Genomic DNA, 24,224 nt, shown 5'->3' on the forward strand with positions numbered 1-24,224 from the left:
AATGATTTAAAGATACTGCCCAGCATAGGTTACACCCATAAAAGAGCACCCATGAATGTAAGCTAGGTTAACTGAAGGGGTACTTTTAAGTTACATCAAATATATTATTACAGAATGGTTTGCTCAGTTTGATCTTAAATAATTACAGGAGATCATTTTCCACGTCATATGGAAATTACAGGTCAGAGTTCGGGAACCTGTGGCCATCTACTTGTTGCTGGACTAAAACTCCCCTTGGCCATACTTGCTTTGGCTATACTTGCTTGGGCCAATTTCCAAGTTTCCCCATACCTGCTATAGTATAACCGGGCAGTGGACTTCGTGGGTGGGTGGGGATCTGTGTTGCTCCCTTGACCTCTCGTTAGTCATGTTGCAGATTACTAGGAGAAGCAAAGCAGCATTAAGGTTGGTGTAGTACAAAGGTTAGGTGAACACCACCACACTTCCCCCTATGGAGCGTTTCATCTAAGCCCTGGTAAATTCTCAGATGCATTGTATGTGGGGCTGCCTTGAAGACTGGATACTTCAGTTAATATACAATTCAGCTGCTAGGCTTCTAACAGGGACCAGCTACATAGAATGTATCCAGGCAGTACTTAAACTGGCTGCTGGACTGTTTCCACAGACAATTCAAAATGCTGTTCATTAGCTTGTTGTTGTTGTTTAGTCATTTAGTCGTGTCCGACTCTTCGTGACCCCATGGACCAGAGCACGCCAGGCACTCCTGTCTTCCACTGCCTCCCACAGTTTGGTCAAACTCATGCTGGTAGCTTCGAGAACACTGTCCAACCATCTCGTCCTCTGTCATCCCCTTCTCCTTGTACCCGCAATCTTTTCCCAACATCAGGGTGTTTTCCAGGGAGTCTTCTCTTCTCATGAGGTGGCCAAAGTATTAGAGCCTCAGATTCAGGATCTGTCCTTCCCATGAGCACTCAAGGGCTGATTTCCTTCAGAATGGATAGGTTTGATCTTCTTGCAGTCCATGGGACTCTCAAGAGTCTCCTCCAGCACCATAACTCAAAAGCATCAATTCTTCGGTGATCAGCCTTCTTTATGGTCCAGCTCTCATTAGCTATAAAGCCCTAAATGACTCCGGGTCCTGCCTGCTTGAATGGCCCTTTTTTCTGCCTAGGTCTCCCAAAACCCATTGTTCATCATGAGTGGTGCTTCTCTGAGTCTCTGCTCCATCTGAAGTTAGGTAGGTCGTGACTGGAGAGAGAGGGCTTTATCAATCATGGAAACTTGCACTTAGTATGCTATCCTAAGAGAAACTTGTGCAGCACTGATGTTGATCTTGTTTCAGGGCCAAGTAAATACTTTTCTTTAGTGCACCCAGGCCATGTTTTATAATTGCTTTTTAGCATTCACTTTATAGCTGTGTTGGGTTTTAATGTCTACTGCTGCTGTATACCACGTTTTGTTGTTTCAAATCATTTGTGTTCCTGAGAATCATACACTGACGAATCAGTGCAGTGCTTAAGAGAAGCTAACTAGTATTTATATTGTATATTCAAAACATTTGGTGTATACTGTACATTAAGATAAGATAATCAACATTAGTTATTATTGCCCTACTACAGATGTACTGTGGGTGGCTCTGAGACTGATGGATCCTTACATACAACTTAGGAACCCTAGGGCAGTAGCAGTGGTTGGGGAGGCAGAGCTGTAGAGGAAGAATTAAGCACCCCTTGCTTTCTCTGCCACTCCACTCCATTTCTCCCCTCCTGAAGCTGCTTTTGCTCAAATAGCTATGTGGGACAGCTTCAAAGCTTAAGCTCCAAGTTGAGCTAAATTAAATTAATTTTGTCGGTGAACATAACATTCCAGTAGTCTATTCAGCCATCCAGTGGACAGCTGGGTCTGCCTGACTATTCGCCACTCAGAACAGCTTCACTTGGTAAGTCAGCGTATATGTACTAGAAACCATAAAATTCTGTTTCTGTAAAAGAAAATAGTATTCCCTCTGTAAATTGTAAATTGTGAAGCCCTCATGAATAGCTCATTTCACACTGCTTTTAAATTTAAACTTGATTCACACTTGCTCATTTTCATGCTTCACGGCCCAGGTAAACCAAATATTTCTTGTCAATTAAAATGTACAAAAATAGAATTATTTTTTTCAGGCTTCACGTTGTAAATGTAATTTGAGCATTACCATCTGTGGCACTACTTTGTGCATTTTGAAGCCATTATGATTCTCTGTTTTAAGAAATACTAAAAATATTCATAACCTGGTTGAATAGCAAAATATATATATTTATGTATTATGGGTGTCTTCAGGTGATTTTTCTTTTCTTTTCTTTTTTCTTTTCTTTCCAAGTCACATCTTTTTCAGTCATGAGGGCTTGCTCACATACATTCTTGTTCATCACTCAGTGGCTGCAGTGTCAGCTGACGTATTTATGTGTAAAACAGAAGATCAGGTAGCACAGTCAAAGCTTTCACATAACCTTCACCTACAGTGCTTCCCATTGGAGGCAATTCAGATGTTCAGCTAGGAGTCTTTGAATAATATGTAAGTCACTGTAAGGGTTTGAAATACAGGGGCACATGGTTAGATCCAGTTCTGTCCCTCTCTTAAATCAAGTGGATGCTCCCTTCAGCAGACCAGGGAAGAAAGGCAGTGTTCATATGTTTTCACAAACCCCTGAAGACCCAACACCGCTTCCCCAGCTGTTCCAAATCATCCCCTAACCCTTTACAGGCAATGTGGTTTTTCGGCCGGGGGGTGCAGTTGGATACAGCCCTTAGACCACAGTTCTATACGTACTTACTCAGAGGTGGCTTCCACTGCTGTCGATGGAGCTAACTCCCTAGTAAGTATATACAAGGCTGCACTCTAGGTCTGTCTGAAGGAGCCCGTAGTGTGTTGTACTTTGCTACCACCACATCTTTCAACAACCTGGGTTTTCTAAGTTGCCCAAAATTTGATGGCTATGGAGTTGTTTGTTTATTTTGAGTATTTTTTAAAACCTTTGCCTAAGGGTCATTGACTTACTGGATGGGATAGGTTTGTTCTCATACACTTTTATGATGGTGGAGCGCAATGCTGTTCCAACAGGGGGGAATATGTAGCATTTTGTTTGTGTAGTGATGGGTTTCCACCAGCAACCTTTTTTCAGTTTCTCACACATTGGGACCCTTCAGTAACTGCCCATATGACTGTACCCCCTGGATGCCCTGCATGAAGGCAGGGGAGGTGGTTTGCCATTGACTAGACCCCTGGGAGATTTCAAAGGCCCCATCATGTATCTTCTGCCTGTTCTGATTGGAATGGCATTTCTTGATTCTCTTTCTGGGGCAGGTTGTTTGCTTGCCCAATTGGTAGTTGTTTTCAGGATACATGTTTTTGTTGTTGCTGTGGTTTTCAAACCAATGCGTGAAGAAATTATGAACGTTTTTTGCTATAGACGCCCACACTTAGGAAGGATCTGTTGTCCCTTCTAGATGGTCTGTTGTTATTTTGTGGGATGGCCATGCATGTACTGGGTGAATGAGCTCATAGAATGTATGGGCATTATTACTGCTTTTGTTGCATGGCCAGTGTGGAAGCATCATCAACAAGCAACTTGTGGTTGGTGGGTCGCAGTGGTTTACAAAGGAGGCTGTCGCTACAAGAACCTGTTGGTGTTGCTACTGTTGTTTCTGTAGCCGCTGTTGTGCCCTAGACTTTTCTGCTTGTAAAGCATTGGATGACAACTATGATATGCCAGTGTTGTAGAGGCTGCCAGCGTTGTAGAACCATAGGATTGTCCTGCCTATAATATGTGCATAAAAAGGTAAAGGGACCCCTGACCGTTAGGTCCCGTTGCAGACAACTCTGGGGTTGGGTGCTCATCTCACTTTACTGGCCGAGGGAGCCGGCGTACATCTTCCGGGTCATGTGGCCAGCATGACTAAGCCGCTTCTGGCGAACCAGAGCAGCACACGGAAACACCCTTTATCTTCCCGCCAGAGTGATACCTATTTATCTACTTGCAGTTTCAAACTGCTAGGTTGGCAGGACCAGGGACCAAGCAACGGGAGCTCACCCTGTTGCAGGGATTCGAACCACTGACCTTCTGATCGGCAAGCCCTAGGCTCTGTGGTTTAACCCACAGCGCCACCCGCGTCCGCAATATGTGCATAGAGAGGTACATATATTATTATAAAGGTTTAGGGGTTACAGTATCGCTTTGGTTCACTCTAGTTGAACTCCTATATTTCAGACTGTTATTAGAAGAGATTCTGCACATGCACCATTCTCAGTTTTCAGAAGCTATCTATATCGGTGGTGGCCAAACTTGCCCCTCCGCTGTTTTTGGACTACAACTCCCATAATCTCTAGCTAACAGGGCCAGTGGTCAGGGATGATGGGAATTGTAGTCCCAAAACAGCCGGAGGGCCCAGTTTTACCACCACTGGTCTATATAAATGCAAATCACTGATCCTGAATCTCAGTGACATACAGGGCTAGGATAGGATTTAATCCAGCACTAACTAGGCACTGAGTGGGAGGCAGACAACCCATCACATGGCTACTGTTGCTGATGGGTGGTTAGCAGTGGGGTAGGATGCTGCTTTCATTTCTATACAGTGCTCTGTTACCACTACTAGCCTGCACTGTGATGTACAAGCTGTCCCACATCGTTACTCTGCTAATGAGTTAAGAAAAAAACCAGAAGTTTAACAAACAAAAAAATTGTTCTGCAGTAAAACACCCTTTCACAAAAATGAAAATAAAATCAATATCTAGGTTTTGGAAAATTGTGAACTTATTAAATTTTGTATTTGTCTTATTTATAAATATGTAATTTAAAATGTAATTTAAAATGTAACTTAACATTCTGTTTGTTTAAAATTCTGGAAATATGCTGCTGTGTTCTGATCTGGAAATTATTGTATCAGGGAATGAAGACCCACAAAATCACTCTCAATCCAGCAGAGGCAGCATCCATATGTACCCTGAATTATAGTAAAATGCATCCTTCCTTTGTAGCTGATTGTGTGCAAATCAAACACTGACGGCATGAGGGTGGGAAATAACCCTGCAAGCTAAAACTCAGATGAAGGAGTACTGCAAAAGCAGATGCCACTGATACTTGCATTATATACTGGCAAGTTTTCCTAATAAGGTCAGTAACAATCAAATCCTTCCATTGGGATTTCCAAACATCACTTTCCCAAGGCTGCAATCCTGCACACTTACCTTAGTGTAAGTCCCACTGAAGTCATCCAGAATAGCTGTCATTGATTGACAAGCATGAGGATTGACACACGGATTCACTATTGCATGGTACGTTTAAACTCCTTTCATAATAGGAAAGAAAAATACAGAATGAAATACACACACACCCATTTTTATCACAGAATTATTCACCAAGTTCTGCTGATTAGCAGAGACCTTTTGAAGCTACTTTACAGAGAGTTCTTTACTTTTAACTTGTGTGAAGACTGGATTATGAAGGCTTAGCAGTGATTAGCAATGTTTCTTTGCTCACAGAGGAGGATGCTTTTAATTCTTTCAAATGTTTTGTTAACTAGCTGTTTTTCTTCTACCCAGAAAGCTAGTCTACAAATGAAAAGACAGTTGTTTGGCATAAACTATTAGAGATGTGTCTGAGTACTCTTGCAGGTATGCTAAAGGATGCATAAAGTACAAGCGAAAATATAAAGTTTTCTCCATCGGCAGGAAAATCTAGTTTTCGTTCTTTAATTTGCAAATTGTTGTCAGCTATGACATTTAGTGGTCTACTGTTTATGTGAACATCTGATTTTGTTCATGCCTGTGGAAACCTCCCCAATATCATAGACAAGGCAATGTAGATTGGCATGGAAGCCTTACATGGAGTGAAAACAAAAATTATACATATCAGTCGTCATTAAAATTCACCATTTTGTCATTTTCTAAGGCTGCAGTCCTTCATCCACTTACCTGGGATTAAACCCCATTGAACACAGTGGGTCATACTTCTGAATAGACACATAGAGGATTGTGCTGTAAGTAGATTGGGCTCAGCTGTCCTGCTTTCTACTGTGTTTCTATCACTAAATGTTAGCTGAAGATTGAAAAAAGATATGTGTGCCACATAATCATGAGTCATTCACAACTCTTCAGAGCTCATCATGTGGTTGAAAAATATAATCATGTGATGTTTTACAGCAGTGGTGTCTCTTGATTCTTCTACACAGACAACCAGTCCTATCCCAGCCTCAAAAGGGAAGGAGACTGGGAAGGAGAGGGTCCACTCCCCAAGACTTGGTCTTCCAGCTTTTTAATGATGCTGCGTCAATGCAAGCAAGAATATGGCAGACTCTGCCTGCCCTTTACTTAGACAGGGGTGAAAGCAGCAGCAAGTCGATGGGCAAGTGTGCTTTTGTCTGTGAGGAGCAGATTTCACCCACCGCCTTGCCCTGCAAACATCTCAGATACATCAGTGACAACTAGATTACCTGGATCCTGCCCACTGAATCAAACCCATCATTCTTGGTGTACAAAACAATAAATATAGCATTAGTAAAGGTAAAGGTACCCCTGCCCGTACGGGCCAGTCTTGCCAGACTCTAGGGTTGTGCGCTCATCTCACTCTATAGGCCAGGAGCCAGTGCTGTCCGAAGACACTTCCGGGTCACATGGCCAGCGTGACAAGCTGCATCTGGTGAGCCAGCGCAGCACACGGAACGCCGTTTACCTTCCCGCTGGTAAGCGGTCCCTATTTATCTACTTGCACCCGGGGGTGCTTTCGAACTGCTAGGTTGGCAGGCGCTGGGACCGAACGACGGGAGCGCACCCCGCCGCGGGGATTCGAACTGCCGATCATGCGATCAGCAAGTCCTAGGCTCTGTGGTTTAACCCACAGCGCCACCCGTGTCCCTAAAATATAGCATTATGTATATTATAAATGTGGTAAAAAGAAAAAGAAGCTTGGCTGGGCATGCTACTACCTTTTGTACTGCGGAAGTAAACAAGGAAAGTGGGATGGAAATATTTAATGAAGAAAAATGGCAGGTGGATGTTAGAAAAAATAAATAAATATTTTTTTTATTTGTACCCCGGCCGGAACTGGGCTCAGAGTGACTAACATCATATAAGTGATATGATATGCATAAAAACAATCAATTAAAATGCATCCCAAAATTAATTCAAATAATTTAAAATTAAAACTGAACAAATGACAATCCTCAGATTAAAATTGAAAGCGGTTAATACTCGCCAGAACCAACTGTTTCCACTGATATTATAAGGACCTATAAGCGGGCTGGGAAACCTCCTTTGTGCTTGTTCTTATAGAAAGAAAAAATAAGTCAGACTGAACCCTGACCAAAGGTCAGGGTTCCATCTTGCAGGCCTTGCGGAAGGATGTCAAATCTCGCAGAACCCTGGTCTCTTGTGTGAGAGCGTTCCACCAGGCTGGGGCTATGGCTGAAAAGGCCCTGGCTCTGGTCGAGGCTAGTCTAATCTCCCTGGGGCCTGGGATCTTCAGGGTGTTGTTACTTGTAGACCATAAGGTCTTCCGTGGGGCACACCAGGAGAGGCGGCCACGTAGAAGAACATTCAACAAGAAAATCCAGTCGCATGAGAGCTATTCTGGTGAGATGTTTTGAGTGTCAGAGATGGACTGAGGAAACTACGTTCAAAGTGTTACTTGGCCATGATGTTCACAGGGTGACCTTCAGCAGGTCATTATCCCTAACCCTAACCTGTATCACAGAGCTGTTGTGAGAGTAAATTGGAATAAACCCCACATGTCCTCCCTTTTTGTCCTTGGAAGACAGGTGTGTAAATCTTGGGACAGTATAGCTGGTTTGAAATTTTGTAAGTCAGGGCAAAGTGTAACAAAGAAATAGAATAACTCTTGTTTTCTGGGATTATTATTATTATTTAGTGTAGTAAATGAATAGGAATTCCAAACTCCCGAAGCAGTGTTACTGCAATGAAGTTGAATGACAGACATTAGTGAGTGGCAAGAACAAGTCCAAACAGATGTCAGTTTAACTCTCACATGTGCCATTTAGCTTTCATTTGTGCTGATGTACTTAATTCAACCTTTACACCCTGATCCTATGTTCATTAAATAAGGGCGAGTCAAAATATTTAAGCTGAATGCTTCCATCACCCCATAATGAGTAATCAGAGGTCGCTGTCTCTTGCCACCTCCCTGAGGTGTATGAGACAATAAGGGGGAGTAATCTGTGGCGGCATAGCAGGGCATTACTGATGTTAGCAGTTTCACACATTCAGACTATTAGCCACAGTTTCCACATGACTAATACCATGTTTCAATTCACCTGTAAGTCCTACTGATATAATTGTAGAGTTGAAAGGGACACTGAGGGTCATCTATTCCGATCCCCTGCGATGCAAGAATCTCAACTAGATCATATATGACAGATGACCATCCAACCTCTGCTTAAAAACCACCAAGGAAGGAGAGTCCACAACCCTCTGAGGGAGACCATTCCATTGTTGAACAGCTCTTTCCATCAGAAAGCTCTTCCTCATGTTTAGATGGAATTTTCTTTCTTGCAACTTGATTGCATAGGAGAACTTTTTTTAGTGGACTGAAAAAAAACATGAGAATACTAGAGCTGATGCCACAATTTGGTTCCATATTTTGTTATTAGTAACTAGGTGATGGCTTGTTAACTTTGAAAGGTGTAAAAAGAAAGGGCTGGAGAATGGTGCCTGGTGACTTCAGCCATTATGGATCAAGCCAACCCCTCTCCTCTTGTGGATTACGTTCCTTCACACACTAACGTGTGACAAAATGTTGAGGAGCTGGCCTTAATATATATAGAAAAGCATTGATCTGGCTAGTTTCAGCAATCTGAAACAGTGCCGTGCATTAAATTTGCCATGCATAATTCCATATGCCTTGATATAAATAAGATAAACAAGATTTTAAACATAGTTGATCAGTCATATATACATATAATAATTTATCCCCAACAAATAAACTTCGGCGTGACTAATAGAGTTCTGTTGTTTAAAGTCCGAGAGTGCAAATTGAAGAGTCCTTTAATTAACTTGAAAGTGGTAGTTTCGGCTCTGATACTTGTGAGCAGTGGTACTGCAAGCCCTGGAATCCCTCAACCTATTCCTCCTTTCCTTGTCTGCTGTCTCTCATGCCCCATATTTTAGTCCCAGTTAATTGTTACATTTCCCAAGCTCAACTCTCCCTTGGCCCATCTTACGCCTCTCAGCCAGCCCTACCCACTTCAGTCTCAGATGGGCCCAAGGGACCTTTGCAAACAAGGCCTAAATATTTATATTTAAAGCTAAATTGAAGGCCTGTTTAAAAGGCAGGATTTGTTTGTTGCAATAAAACTTGTGTGTCTGCTGTGCACATATTTTTCCTAGGGTGTTCCTTTCAGTCTGCAGGAGATGAAGTTGGATTCTAATATAATGTTGGTAGTGCAGTATGAAGGACAGAGGAGGTAACAGAGAAGGCAACTTGCTAATGCAAAAGCAGTGTACTGAAAGTCACTTTTATTTCTTATTTATAATCTACATGCACACTCTGGATAATAGATGACAACGCTCATTCAGTACTTTAACTTCAAAGCAGAGAGAAGGCATGGATGACAGAGCTGGGAGCTGGAACACAAAGGTACTAACAACAAGAGAGAAAATGCCTGTTTACTGGATTGCATTTGTTAGCACGCTGTCTTCAGATATTGTTCCCCCAGGAATAGCGAGAATATGTGCTGCAAGAACAATGATTTAACATCTGAAAATGGTACTTAAAGAGTTTTCTGTCTGGTAGTAATGTGATGAAGGCTTCTGAATGGAACCTGGGGACTTCATTTCTTCTGTTTATCTATATGTCTCTCTGGTTTTAGTCAGCGGTAATTGCATATTTAACCCCTTAAATGGATATAACCCTCTCAGCACCGACCGTTCCCTCCCCCCCCCCCTTTTGGTATCGCATCAGCTTACGCTACGGAACAGCTGTGCTGTTTGAATTCCCTGCCAAAACAGAAAACCTTTTGAGAAGTCAAAAGAATTTGGAAAAAGTTCTTTCCAGGTCTCTTATCTATTCATTTGGACTGGTGGGGTGGGGCACATTTGACTGTGGCCAATAGGAGTTATGAAAATTGTTTCAGTGATATTCAGTATAGCTGGGGGTCTTACAGAAAGGACAGAGTTTCAATAAAGAAATAAGTTGTAAATGGGTGCTCTAAAATCAACAGTATAAATTTGCTGCTTATCTCAGCAGTATGGCTCTTTGGAGCTTTCTCAATTAGGACTTGTTCTGGGGGGCTTGCTTAATAGCTTATGTGAAACAAATATTAGCATAATTTGTTTAATTATATCAAAACCCTTAATTCCTCCACGATGGGGAGGGAAAAAATGTGTTCTTATGCAAAGAGTATATTTGCAATGAAAATTCCATTCAGTTGGAATTAAATGTGCTCTGAGAAAGCCATGAGATGGTAGCCAAGCTACTATAACAGTTTATTCTCATGGTATTTAAACTGACACCAGTGGGTATTTTTTTAATTAGTGCCTCTTTTAAATGTGCACTTGTCTATATCAGTCATTTTGGCAAATGTGACTCGTTCAAACAGTAGTAGTTGCTGTAGAAGAGGCCAGCACAGCCTGCAGGAATCAAAAGTTTCTGCAAGCTGTTGTCGACATGACCACATCTCATTAACTTAAAAAATGGAGATTATTTGCCTGAAAGCTTGATTTGACTAACAGTAATCAAATATTAGGCTCAACAGAGAAAGGGGAGGTGGGGGGATGGGGAGAAGAGAAGCGAAGAGAAGCTTCGCTGTTGTGATCTGTATCATTAAGCGTTTGTGGTTTGTTTTAAATAGCTGTATAAGATTTCTGTTTTGACAAACAGAACAGTGGAGGGGGTAGAAAAGAGTAACAAATAGACATATGGCTTTGAAAATAATCTCAGGTTGGTTTTATTTTACATTCTGACATGTTAACTATGAAGTTTGCCAGAAAGGAATATGATTTCGCTGTGGTTTCTTTCATTAAGTAGACAGAATTAATTAGCCTACGTAGTTTCCCTATGAATGATTAAAGTTTAAGTGCTGGAAATCAGTTGTCTTACACTTATCTTTCTCCTTTTTTCATCTGCTAAATAGGCATGAACCTCAAATTTATACCCTAGGTTCATTTTATTGTTTTAACTAAATATGATGAAGTAGGTTGTAAAATTGTGCATAAAATCAGCCAAAATAGAAAGCTGCCTTTCTTATCTTACACATTTGTTAAATAGCTTGTTAGTTCAATTAAGTATCTAGGAGCTAAATCTCTTTTGGGCAATAATTAAGGTATTTCAACTGCATTTAATTCCATAAGACTAGTATATTACGGCTTTGGGGATTTCACATTAAACAGGAAGCGATGGTATATCTTAGTGTAAACTGTGGTGTGCATCATTTAAGGGGGGCAGTTAAACAAAAGAAGATAAAGTCTTGTGTGTGTGTGTGTGTTGTGTTTTATGTCTCTGAACTGAGAACATGTGCTGCATTTTAGTAAAGGAACATGAGCCTTGAATGTAAGTAACTGGTTTTTGCATTAGGTACTCCCTGGAGGTAGCAGAAAAATATCATGTCCCTGCATGAAATGCGAATGTGAAATCTACCAGAAAGAAATATTTATGACCATTTTATGCTTGATTAGACTTGGATGACATCTGTTAGAAGACAGGGACTGGACAAAGAGAGAGACGCTTGAGGGCAAATGTTAACAGAGTTGTTTAGATGATGCTGGGGCAGAAGCGTCCATTTACTGCCAGGCAAAACATAGGAATTGTGTTAGCAAAGAGCGCAGCTGACAAGAATTCACTCTGATGGAGATACTCTATGCTGCTCAGCTAAAATAGCAAAATGCAGCTGTTGATACTCGCCATGCTGCCACAATTTATTGCCAGGTATCTCAGCTAAGCACAGATACCATAACTTTACAGAGGCAGATATGTTAACGGAGTTACACCAACGGCAGTCTGTCATATTATTACTATTTTTATTTATTTTTTAAAAAGATAACACAGACCCATTTTCTCAAGTGGCAGTTTTTAACCGGGCACACTACAGATGGCCAAAGGAGCAATTTGAAGTGTTTCTCCTTTTTTGAAATTCTATTTGAAACACACAGCACTGAAATTTCCAATCTAATTGTTCCCATTCTGTTACTTTTTGCAAAAAACAAAACAAAAACCAACTCACACTTTTGCTCCCTAACCTGCGACCTTGCTGTTTTTTTTGTGAATGGGACCAGTCCCTTGGGCTGGATTTCACTTTTCGTTTGAAATCGAGGGGCCAGGTTCTGACCTCATGTATACTGATGTAAAACCTGGGTTTTGTCACCAAAGCGGCTACTGGCATTATGCCAGAGAAAGCAGATTGAAACTGGACCCAGTTGTTGAATCTTTTTAACTGGTCTGGGTGCAGGATGCTGAAATTACTGAATACATATGCAGCTGTTAACTGTTGTGTGTTTAAGAACAAAACGTGTAAACCCTGCTTGCTTAAAAGTTCTGTCTTGTGGAGGAGAGGTATGGACTCTCTCTCTCTCTCTTTCTCTCTCTCTCTCTCTGTCTCTCTCATTCTGGTTTCCTTCCCAGCTTCTTTTCCTGTAAAAAAACAACTGCTCTGTCTGGAATGCTTATGGGAAATGTGATTTTGTTTTTGTTTGCAGCAGCTCCGTTGTTTTGATTTTGTCTGTGCTGTATGGAAAACAGTACGTCACTTGGAGTGGGTGTTTTGTCTATTGGCCATTTGGCTATTGCACATACATTTCTCATACTTATCACATGATGACAAGGGAACTCAAATGGCATCGTTTTTCCAGTTGGATTTGGCTTTTGAGTTTAATAATAGTGAAAGGAAAACAAACATTAATAGATGTAGCTGTTTTTATATGGCTCCCTTGCTGATAGACTACTCTGGGGCTTCCCCCTCCCCAGCCACAGCTAAGGGGCTATTTAGACAAAGGTCAGATGAAAACATATATCACTCTCCCTAATAAACTGATATGGATGATGTCACACGTTTTGCATATAGTAGTGAAAAATGGTAACTTAAGTAGGAAAACCCATAAAAAGGCAATAAACAATTTTAATATCATTAGTATGATTAGTTTATGGGACTTTTACCTGGGCTTTTAGGCTGTAGGTAGCATAAGCTGCCTTAATAAATGTCCTTTAATTAAAAATGATTTAAAATAAATTTCTGAGTTGAAAACATAATACAGTATCCCCCAAGCTTTACTTAAAACTGATGACTGCAAAGATTTAAATGTAGGCTGTATTAATTCAGGCTAAGGTTTTTATCTTATTTTTTAAACCATGGTGGGGGTGGGGGGTTGCCTGTTTGAATCTATAGAATTCCACTAAGACTAGATAATTTTATATGTAGTACAGAACAGGAAAGTATTATTAATTTTTCAATTTCTTTCTGTAGATATCTAATAATTGTACCCCTGGACTGCCAACGGCTCCCATTAAAGATTTAAAAAGCAAAAGAAAGGTGGATTCAAAAAGATGGTATTTTGGATTAAATAATGTAAAATAACTGCAGGGCAGTAGAAAGCTATTGGCAAAATAAAATCCTGGTGTACATTTTTTGCTTGAAATGCACTTAAATACTGACACAGTTGCATGCATCATGTCGCAACCAGGTGGAAGCTTGTTGTGGGGGCGGGGAGTGGGTCCTGTGTGACTATAAGGTAAAATGTATTTTTGCCCTCCAGACAATTTTTAGAATAAGGGTGTGGCATGCCATAAATGTGCAACAGTTTGCAAATGTGGTACATGCACTCATCACAGAAATATATTATTAATTGGTGGAAGATAAATACCAGGATTTCCCTTTTTAATATATGCTAATTCCCGAGAAGGTCTTATTTTTTAGGTTTGTGAAAAAGAAGACACATACAGATACAGCAGACTTTTATTTTTTAAAATAAACCCTTTTAAAAAAAAATATGAAGAAAAAGGATGTTTTCAGCACGCTCACACAACAAATGCATCCAAGGCAGTTAGAACGGCCCAGCTGTACCCCTCCTTTCTTTCTCTGCACTGTCTTTATCACTTTGCTCAGTTCCACATAATAACATCTTCATCTGAGATTGCTGTGGCACAGGGGAACTGCATTTGTTGATCAAATTTGGCTGGATAACACTGTGATCTCGTATCCTGAAGTGCGGAGATGTGCCTGGAATATGCAAGCACAAAGCTGGCCTCTTGATTGATTGATTCTGCCTGTCACAGAACAAGATAACTGGATCAGTAAATACCCTGTGCACTTCAACTTCATCTACACAATCAAAAGTGAGGGCAACGTGGGGCTGAAAAACACACTAAAGCATGATGGGGAAATATATGCATTTGTCAATGATAGCCAGAAACTTACCAATGATGGAGGGAACAGAAATTCATTGCGTGTGTTCATACATGAGCAACAGTGGACATTATACTAATTCCTGAATAGCTGCCAGAAGTCTGATCAGTTCCTTCTTTCCTCCCTCCTCCTTCCCAACCCCCAGCCGCTACTAGTTTTACTCTGTTGGGATCAAGGTTTGAGCTGAATGGATTTCTCTCAGTGTAAAACTGGAATTAGTGCCCAGTGATGAAATAGGCTCTGGGGTTATTTTGTGCCTTCTGTAGCTTAGGTTCATGCTTTTGATCAGCAAAAGTTACAGTGCTGGAGACTTTTTAATATGTGGGATGTTTTGGATGACTAGCAATATTAAAATTGTGTTTTTAACCTTTTATGGATGTGATACTTAAGGTTGCATTTTCAGCCTCATGTGTCCATAAAACATTTTCACAAAACCTACCTGCTGTGCAGTCTGCCACACAAATGCTTTGTTCTGTCCCAGATGAATTGGGCCTGGGGTTGGGGTGGGTAGGATGAGTGGTGCTTAGGTCTTCAGTGGTTCATTGGAATGATTGGATTATAGCTCCATATCTAGAAAGCCTAGTGCAGTATCTGAGGAAGGTCAAGTTTTACTAAAAGACAAAACCTAAAAGACATGACTTCCACAGAGACCTGCTACCAGAAGGCTCAAACCAGGGTATCATGCAACAGGATCAATGCCCCTCTTTGTGATTCAGAGCACAGAGTGCTTAGGACCTGGTCCCTGCTGCTCCGCAGAGGTGTTCTGGAAGTTGTTCTGCAACTTGCCAGCCCAGTTGGATCAGATAATTAGGAACCTTGCTGGATTTGGATCATTCCAGCCTCAGGCTTAGTTCCTCACTCTAAGCAGCTTGCCAGCCAGAATAGTTGCCCTACAGACTCATTATGCTTTGTCCCGCCCCATTATCGCTTCCCCATTTCCCCCATAGTTGTAATTTTCATAGAATCATAGAATTGAAAGGGACCCCAAGGGTCATCCAGTCCAACCTCCTGCAATGCAGGAATCTCAGTTAAAGCATCAATGACAAATGGCTAACCAACCTCTGCTTAAAAACCTCCAATGAAGAAGAGTCCACAACCTCTCAAGGGAGACCATTGCGCTGTCGAACAGCTCTTACTGTCAAAAAGTTCTTCTTGATGTTTAGTTGGGATCTCCTTTCTTGCGACTTGAGGCCATTCGTTCAAGTCCTATCCTCCAGAGCAGGAGAAAACAAGCTTGCTCCATCTTACATGTGACAGCCTTTAAGATATTTGTAGATGGCTATCATATCTCCTCTGCCTCCTTTTCCGGGCTAAACATACCTAGTTCCTTTGACCGTTCCTCATAGCGTTTGGTTTCCAGACCCTTGATCTGGGTTGCCCTCCTCTGCACACATTCCAGCTTGTCAATATTCCTCTTAAATTGTGGCACCAAGAACTGGACACAGTCTTCAAGGCAGAATAGAGTGGGACTATTACTTCCCTTGATCTGGACACTGTACTTCCATTGATGCAGGCTAGAATAGTATTAGCTTTTTTTGTTGCTGCATCACATTGTTGGCTCATGTTAAGCTTGTGGTCTACTAAGACCCCTAGACCCTTTTCACCTGTAGTACTGGCAAGCCTGGTAACCCTCATCTTGTATTTGTGTAGCTGCATGTGTAGAACCTGACATTTTGACCCTATTGAAATTCATTTTGTTAGTTTGGATCCAGTTATCCAATCTGTTGAGGTCATCTTGAATCCCAATTCTGTCTTCTGCAGCATTAGCTACACCTTCCAATTTGTTGTCATCTATGCATTTAGTGATCATCCCCTTAATTCCTTTGTCCAAGTCGTTTATAAAGACATCAAACATCAACGAACTCTGGACAGAACCCTGCAGCACCCTACTTGTCACTTTTTTCCAGGATGATGAGGAACTATTAATAAGATCTCTTTGTGTTCGGTCAGCCAGCCAGGTACAAATCCACCCTAACACCTCATCCAGCCCACAGGTTACCAACTTCTGTGCAAGAATATCTTGGGTGAGTTTGTCAAAAGCCTTGCTGAAATCAAGATAAACTACATTCACAGCATTTTTGAAGTGAACCAGTTTCCTTTCTATACTGAACTGTCTCTCTGATTTTTGAGAGATGTCTCTGGAACTAGGCCCATGCTATCCTGGACTGGGCCACTTGTACCTTGCCCAGCTGTGCCTTAGACCAGTGATGGTGAACCTGTGGCCCGCAAGATGTTGTGGCACTACGCCTCTCATCATTCCTTGGACTGACAGAAGTTGTGTAATGCAGCAACAACTTGAGGGCCACAGGTTCTGTACCTGTCTCTTAAATGAACAATCAGCACACCTTTTGGACCTACATAAAGCAAACAGCTCGTTCTCATTCCCTGTCTGCCCATATTGCAGACATTATTAATTGCATGTTCAACCTGGGTTAGGTATTTCATTTTTAGCTTGTTCCTGGGGTGAAGGTGCCCCAGGAAAACCAAGGTGACTTTCCCAGCACATTGCCCAATCTCCAGGCCTCATCTGGGCCCAGTCAGGGTGCCAACTTGTAACTGGCACAGGGATCAGGCCTGAATGTCCTACCACCTCACATTCTGCTGTGGCTGCCATGAGTGACTGGCCTGCAGAATTGCCCAACAAAGGCCCACCAATTTGGGGAGGCAATTTCCCTTAGACTCTGTTAGGTACTTGCAGGTATCAGATTACATGGATCTGAGACAAATGGCTGATCCCAGGTTTTGAAAGCACAAACCTGGCTGTTTTTAGGTCTGTTTCATGCCTGAAGGGAAACATTGGTTCCTAGTTAGGCAGAAAGCAGAAATAAAGAGAAAATTGGTGGTGTTTTGAGTAGCAAAATTGGATATTAATTTTGGAGAATACATTTAGAAATGCACAGTTTTAGTATATGCTGATGTAGTGATGACTTATTTTACAGAGCATTACTAATAATTAGTTTACAATCTTTTAGAAGTTTAAACTGTGATAGAATAGTGACAAAAAGTTTTAAGTATTATAAGGTGATAGGGCCTGTTGTAATGTATGCCTAGTATAAAAGATGGCTATATTAGAAATGTCTGTTCACCACTGCTTGACTCTATGTACCCTGGTGTAAGCTATTATTGAGTTTGGAGGGGATATGGTATATTGGAAAATCAACATTAAATATTGCTTCTAAAGAATTGAAATTATTGCTCTATTTCTTTTAATAGCCTATTTCAGTATAATTAGAATAACCTTAGTTTGAAAGTTGGTGTCATGCCTAGAAGCATCCAGTGAGCTTCATGACCGAGTTATGAATTAAAATGGAGTCTTCTATGCCAAGCACAACATACTGTCCATTGTACCATCCAGTCCTTCTTGTCCTTGGGCAGAACTGTGATGGAAATGAGGTTTATACAGGTTTGGGACCTGCCACTGGAAATTTTACCAGCCTGAGTAGGACCTAACCATTAATTTATGTACTTTCTTGCCTGCTTACACACTGTCTTTGGCAGAGTTGTTTTATTCCTGGGGAAAGCAGTCCAGAAGTTAAGAGAGACACTGAGAGACTTTGTTTGTTTAGTTTTATTTGTGTTAACATAATTGGCTTTTGGCAGTGCAAAGCAGCGCTGTAGGTAGGCCTTTGGTTTTTATAAAATATTCTTCAGTCGAAACCTTATAAAAGCAGGCAAAACATTTGCCTGATTAAAATGCATTGAGGAAGGAAGATGTCTCTTTAGCAACTAAAGATCCAATCCCACAGTCTTCATGACATTCCCACGGGCCTGTGTATACTGTGGTTGCAACCTTTGCCGAAGAATGATTTCATTTTGTGGGCTATTTGGAGCCTGTTGTATGGGACTTTTCCGAAGAGCAGCTGTAATTTAATTTTCATGTAATTTTTAGTGCCCAACAGCTCATTCCTATGATGCCTACTCAGAAGTAAGTCCAACTGATTTCATTGGGGGTTTACTCCCAAGTAAATTCAGCTTCTTTCTCTCTCATCCCTAGATCTACTCTGGCATATGGGTCTTGAAAGTAGCACCTATAAATTTTGTATTCTTAAAGTCAGTGAAAATGCTTCAGAATCAGTGATTTGAGGGTTGCTGTGTTAAATAAAACCAGTTGTGAGGGGGAAAGCTGCTAGACCACCCGCTTGCTCACAAGTGGGCCAACCCACCAGATAGACTGCAGTTGGGTAAGGATGGGGCTGATGCGAGGTTGCAAACTTCTAGCCTCCTCTGTTGGCTTATAAGCCTCTGAGAGAGTCAGGAAAATGGGGAAGGAGGCAGAGGCTGTGTTGTTTTATTTCCCCTGTGATGAACAGGGTATGATGGGAAGACAGTGAAGGGGAGGTAGGAGTCCAGGAGCAGCTGCCATAAGTCTAAGGGGCGTGGAAACGATGACACTTGTGTAAATACGATTTATATTACTCTAATAGCATTGTTTGATCACTGTGATGGAAAAGTGCTATACAGAAATACATATTTTTAGTTTAACACTGTGAAATAATTTTCCACTTATATATAAAAATTTTAAAAAATGTTTCTTACTTCCATAAAAACCCTATTCGCGAGTTATCTGAAAGTGTAGAGTTAACACATTTGGGTGGGGAAGGCAGCAGAGATGAACATGCTACTTCTGTCTCCCCATACCCTGTGTTGCTTCCATTGCTTGTGATGGGGACTGTGTGGGAAGACTTCTGAACTCATGGAGGCGCCTTGCACATTTTAGAGGCCTGGAAAGGCAGGATTGAATAATGTGCAGGGAGTACATAAGGTTCCCAGCCTCACAGCTGCAAGACAATTGTGTACTGTTTTGAGCAATCACCTCAGCAGTTCAGAGGTGAGGCAAGGCATCAATGCTACCCTGGACTGCTCCATGCAGGGCTCATGCTGGAGAATCCCTAAGAGTAGAGCTCAAATGTTGTTTCAGCGGTAGTCATCTTCAGGTAGCCTTAGAATAATAGGATTGTAGAGTTGGAAGGGACCCCAAGGGTCATCTAATCCAACCCTTGACAGGAACTGCAGTTCTATCTTGGTTGCTAGGTCTGCCTTCAGTGGGAAGAGCTATAGATAGAGCTGTTGTCAGATTTCTGATGACAAACCATGTAGGTGTTGAAAAGTATAGGAGACAGCATCCTGCAGGTCAAAAAACCATGAGTCTCCCAGCATCACCTTCTACCCAAAAGGAATGACTAGAGCCACCACAAAATGGTTGCCCTATCCCAGCAAGGTGGTCCAAAAGGTGTGATGGCCTGGGATTCCGAGTCTGAGAGTGAACCGGAGGAATCCCAGCCGGCACAGGAGTCCCCGCCTCCAGGGCCGGCTGAACTGGGGCAAGGCCTAGATGCTGAGGAGCCTGCACCTGGGCCAGATCCTCAGGGGCAGGCACCAGGTGAAACCATTATGGCCCCAGAGGGGCTGGAGGACTCAGTGTCTACAAGTGAGCCTCCCCTGGGGCCCAGTAACCCTTCGGCCTCTCCTGAACTGCAGAGGCTTAGGGCAGAGAGGCGAAGGGAACTGGTGTCTCCCAGGAGGAGTGCTCGCCTTAAGGCCAGGAGAGGTGGGGCTCCTGGGGGCCGGGACCGCCCCCGGCCTTAGAAGAAGATAAAGGTCAGGCAGCCCGGTCCCAGGTTGCGGGAGCAACGTCGTTGTGGAGTACCTGCTTTTACCCAGACCTAGATCTGCACTCCCAGTGTGCCTGTTCCACGCCCGGCTTCCTGCTTCTACTCTCCGGTGTTCCTGTTCCTCGCCCGGCTGCCCGCTGCTGACCTACCCGTCTTCCTGTTCCCCGCCTGGCTTCCTGCTGCTGCCCTACCAGCGTTCCTGTTCCCCTGCCTGGCTCCCTGTTTCGGACCTCGCGGCTCATCTAGTGTTCGTCTACCCTGCTAGTGACTCTGGACTGAACTTCGGCTACGGTATTAGTACCTCCCCCCCCCCCCCGGGACCAGCACAAAAGGAGAGGAACAGACAAAAGACACATCCTATCTAGCTCCTGACAGACATCATCTTCTAGACAGACATCATCTTCTAGAGCAAGGATGGGGAATGTCCATCCTTTAGGCCACATTTGGCCCATTAGTCATCCCCATTAGTACTTCATGGGTCATTGGGGCAAAATCTCAATTAAAATTATCAAGATCATATCTGCATTTAGTTATCTTTAGAGGAAAACCATCACAGGGCAACGCCTTCTTCTGTTCCATCCTATGCATTTGAGAGGACCTATACCCATGCAAATTTTCAGTGTGCTACACCTTACATGGTGATCAGAAACTTTGGAAGAAAGTGTAGAGTGTGCATGTTTCTGATACATTAAAATACACAATGGTTTTTCATTGCTGATGACATGTGGTTGGTGGGTTACACCTAAACTTTTGAAGCCTTTGTCATATGAACAATTTTCAAACATATTTTGGAAGGATGATTATATTATTTTCATTGTATATTTATGCTTGTTTTCCTTCCTCACATTCTTTAGTAATCCTAATCTCTGATCTGTGCTCTGAGAAGGGGGTTAGACTCTACCATTGGTGGGGACACAGTCACCACAGAATCTCCTGTAGTGCCTGCTAAAGGTGCAGACGTTTGAAGAGGTATTGCTGGTCGTGTTCCCACTAGCAGAAGTTGGTGCAAGACCCCCCCAAACCGGGCATTTCAGGGGCAGAGCAGGACTGGCTGAGGATCCACTAGCTGGTCCATTGTTGTGAGCTTGTGTAGCAAAAAAAGGAAAGAACCGCCACCAGGTTCCACACTGCTAGGAAGTGAGAGCAGTTTGGATGTGGCGGTGGTTCCATTGTCCCTGAGGCCAGGTGACTTTGGGTTAGTATTGCTGTGACAGTTATCAAGTTCACCTTTTTAAATACTGCTGCTGTAGACTGGAAACAGCTTGAAGGTTAGGCAAAGTTAAGACTTTTAATGATCATTCTGCACCCCTCCACTCTGGAATTTGTTTTCCTTGGCTAGAAGTTCTTGAGAAGAGTGACATATTTATGTACATAGCTAGTATTTAGTTTTGAATTCTACACATGTGAATGATGACTGAATCAGAATTCATTTATTTTTTCCCCTATTCCTCTGTAGCTCTTTGAAATGTGAGGTTACATATTGCAGACAAGTCTCAACATATCCACCCTGTGCTTGACCACCAGAATTAATAACTAGCCACATTCCTTGATGATTCTGTAGGGATTGGAAGCTAGGCAGCAGAGTTTGCTATGCAAGAGAGTTAATAAAAAATTTCATTGCTGGAGGAAAGCTTATATACAGTAGTCTGTTTGTCCTGTATTTCAACCACCTGAGTCAGAGCCAAAAAACCAATTGTCTACTCCATATTTCAAACAGATGCTGAGGGGTAAAAAAAGGTGTCTAGAATTCGCAGCAATAAAAAGGCAGGCTCTTTAAGTTCCCTTGAAGGAAGTGAACCCATAAAAATGTTGCTGCCTACTTGTTTGTCCAATCCTTTGAAGTATTTAACATTCATTTAGCCTGCAAATCATTACCAGCTCAATTTTTCATTGAATTATCGAAGTCTGTTAAACACATAACCTTGGAGTGCACAAAAATTGATTCCTTTAGCAGATATATTAATTTAACAGTTATCCATTTAAAAGGGCATTATTGAAGCTGGCCACAGTTATGTGCAGAGTAGGCACAGTAGGTACATGTTCTAGAGGTAAGCATTGTTTAAACATGCTCATTATTTTTATGACCATTAATTTGAAATCACTGGGAAAGTGAATATTAAGTGGGGATTCTGTTAGCCATTTCCTGTCCCCCATGCTTTTCGAAATGCAGTTCTTGCTTACAGACCAAACCTGGCCATCAGTAAAGCCCTATTGGTGGCAACGGAAGAGTGGATTTCTCATGTTTCCATCAGATAACAGTATATTAGAGGACTCAGGATGAGTTTCTATGGTCATTCTCTGTGATATAGCCCACATGATAATAGGCACTGGTAACATGTGCCAGGCTTATCACTTCCCCTCTTTGTGTCCATTTCAAATGACACTTTCCATTTTTTTTTAGCTGTGGTGAACTAGTGTCTTCTCTCTATGTCTCTTTCTTCCAGAGGTGTCTCTGAGAAACAGAGCTTAGCAGCAGAAAACGCCATCAGCTGTGAGCGAAGCAGGAATATTAGAAACCACTATTAGGCCTAACTTATAAAAAAATAATAACATGATGGGGAGGAGGGTGTCAATTGAAAACCAGCAGGGTGGCAAACCTATTGTACTGTAGTAGGTATGTTGGAGCCTCCAGGCCTTTATGGTGATTGGTGACACACTAGCGATATTGTTAAATTGCCTTTTTTATTGGTTCTCAGGTCTCCTGTATTAAAATACAATTCTTTGGAAGAAGTGAAGAGAATCCTTATATTCTCTTTGGAGATAAATCTGACCACCCCCCTCTGAAAATATGGATGTGGAGATAAATTCTGTTGAAATTTGTGGATGGGATGGGTTATTGGTGTCCTGTGAATTGTCTTCCTTACAGTTTAATTTTGGAAACTTATGTCCATGGTAAGAGCTACCTGTAAATAAGTAGGGTTATAACTAGATGGGTCATTGTTGTTTTCTGTTTCTTTCCTTCCATAGCACAATATCACTGTTGAGAGTGTATTCTGGATGAGCAAGTGAAGGAAGATGTATGAAAAAGACTTGGAGATGGTTCTAGAAGTACTTGGAGTAGTTGATTCAGGCTGTCACATTGTTTTATGGTGATTAGATTAATAAGTCAAGTACATTTTATTTTTCACAGTAATTAACTTCAGATAGCAGGATGAGTTGACGTCTAAACAGGCTGGACTAGTCTAAATAATGGACTAGTCTAAATAATTCAACATAGTCAAAGTAAAGGCTGATATGCGATACTTTTAAATTACTGTATTTGTTTCCTATTTCCACCATCCAGTTCACAAGGCACTCATGCTCCCCCTCATTTTTTATTGTTCAATAACCCCATGAGATAGGTTAGGGTGGAAGAGTGTGAATGACCCCAAGTCACTCCCATGAGAGCTTAATGACTAAGCACTGTTTGGAACGTAGGCACCCCCAGTTCAAGCCTGGGATTGTACCTGCTATATTACTCTGGCTTACTAAAATATGTTAGAACAATGTTCCTCAACCTTTTTTTTAAAACCCATGCTCCTTTCTAGCCGACATAAAAATCCAAGCCTTCCGTCTTTCAAACCTGGCTGCCGTGATTCTTTTATTTGAATTTTCAAATGGGTTGAAATGGTTTTTTTTACTTAAATTCTACATTAAAAATAATAATAATCCCTGCCCCCATGAAATCTTTGTATACCCCATTAGGATGGCATGCTCCTTGGTTGAGACACACTGTGTTCGAGCAGAGCTTTCCAAACTTTTCATGCTGGTGACACACTTTTTAGACATGCATCATTTCGCGATACAGTAATTCAGTTTTACTAGCAAACCGGAGGTTAAAACAACCCCTTTCCAGCCCCAGGAGGAGCACAGGGAGCGTTCACGTGACACACCTATGCACTGCAGCCGATACACTAATGTGTCACAACACACAGTTTGGAAATCTCTGTTAGAGGGACTTTGTCCCACCCCTTCATGAAGTAGGGAAGATGCTATTGCTGACCCACAAGCACAATTGCAACTATTCTCAGGTAAGGTGGTGGTCACATGGGGCACAGGTGGGAAGCGTAGTCATACAGCTTGGAGGTTAATCACCAGATTAGGCAAACAGGAATGGAGGGTCAGAGGCAAGAACTATATTAACTGACAAGTTGGAGAGGAGATGCAGGACAGCTTGATAGACCTGTCTAGAAAGAAGGACTTCAAAGGGCATTTTGCCTCCTGTTGATTTTGGAGGTCAGTTGACCACTGGCAGGCTACAGGGTCAGCTGTCAACATCTGAGT

At 42.0% G+C, this 24,224-nt stretch overlaps 1 protein-coding gene across 32 annotated transcripts in view; it reads left to right on the forward strand.

Annotated features, from left to right (window-relative positions):
• FOXP1 (forkhead box P1) overlaps positions 1 to 24,224 on the forward strand; it is a 546,942-nt gene that overhangs the window by 319,327 nt on the left and 203,391 nt on the right. For 2 of the 32 annotated variants that reach the window (XM_083491892.1, XM_083491891.1), the window contains one exon: positions 9,515 to 9,593. The exons of the other annotated variants lie outside the window; for them this stretch is intronic. In XM_083491892.1, the coding sequence (XP_083348018.1) occupies positions 9,561 to 9,593 (33 nt within the window). In that variant the 5' untranslated portion in view covers positions 9,515 to 9,560. The remainder of the gene's footprint in view (positions 1 to 9,514; positions 9,594 to 24,224) is intronic. 32 annotated transcript variants of the gene reach the window in all.

This window comes from Podarcis liolepis (assembly GCF_965112155.1).
Source record: "Podarcis liolepis genome assembly, chromosome: 2".
NCBI classification, from domain to species: domain Eukaryota; kingdom Metazoa; phylum Chordata; class Lepidosauria; order Squamata; family Lacertidae; genus Podarcis; species Podarcis liolepis.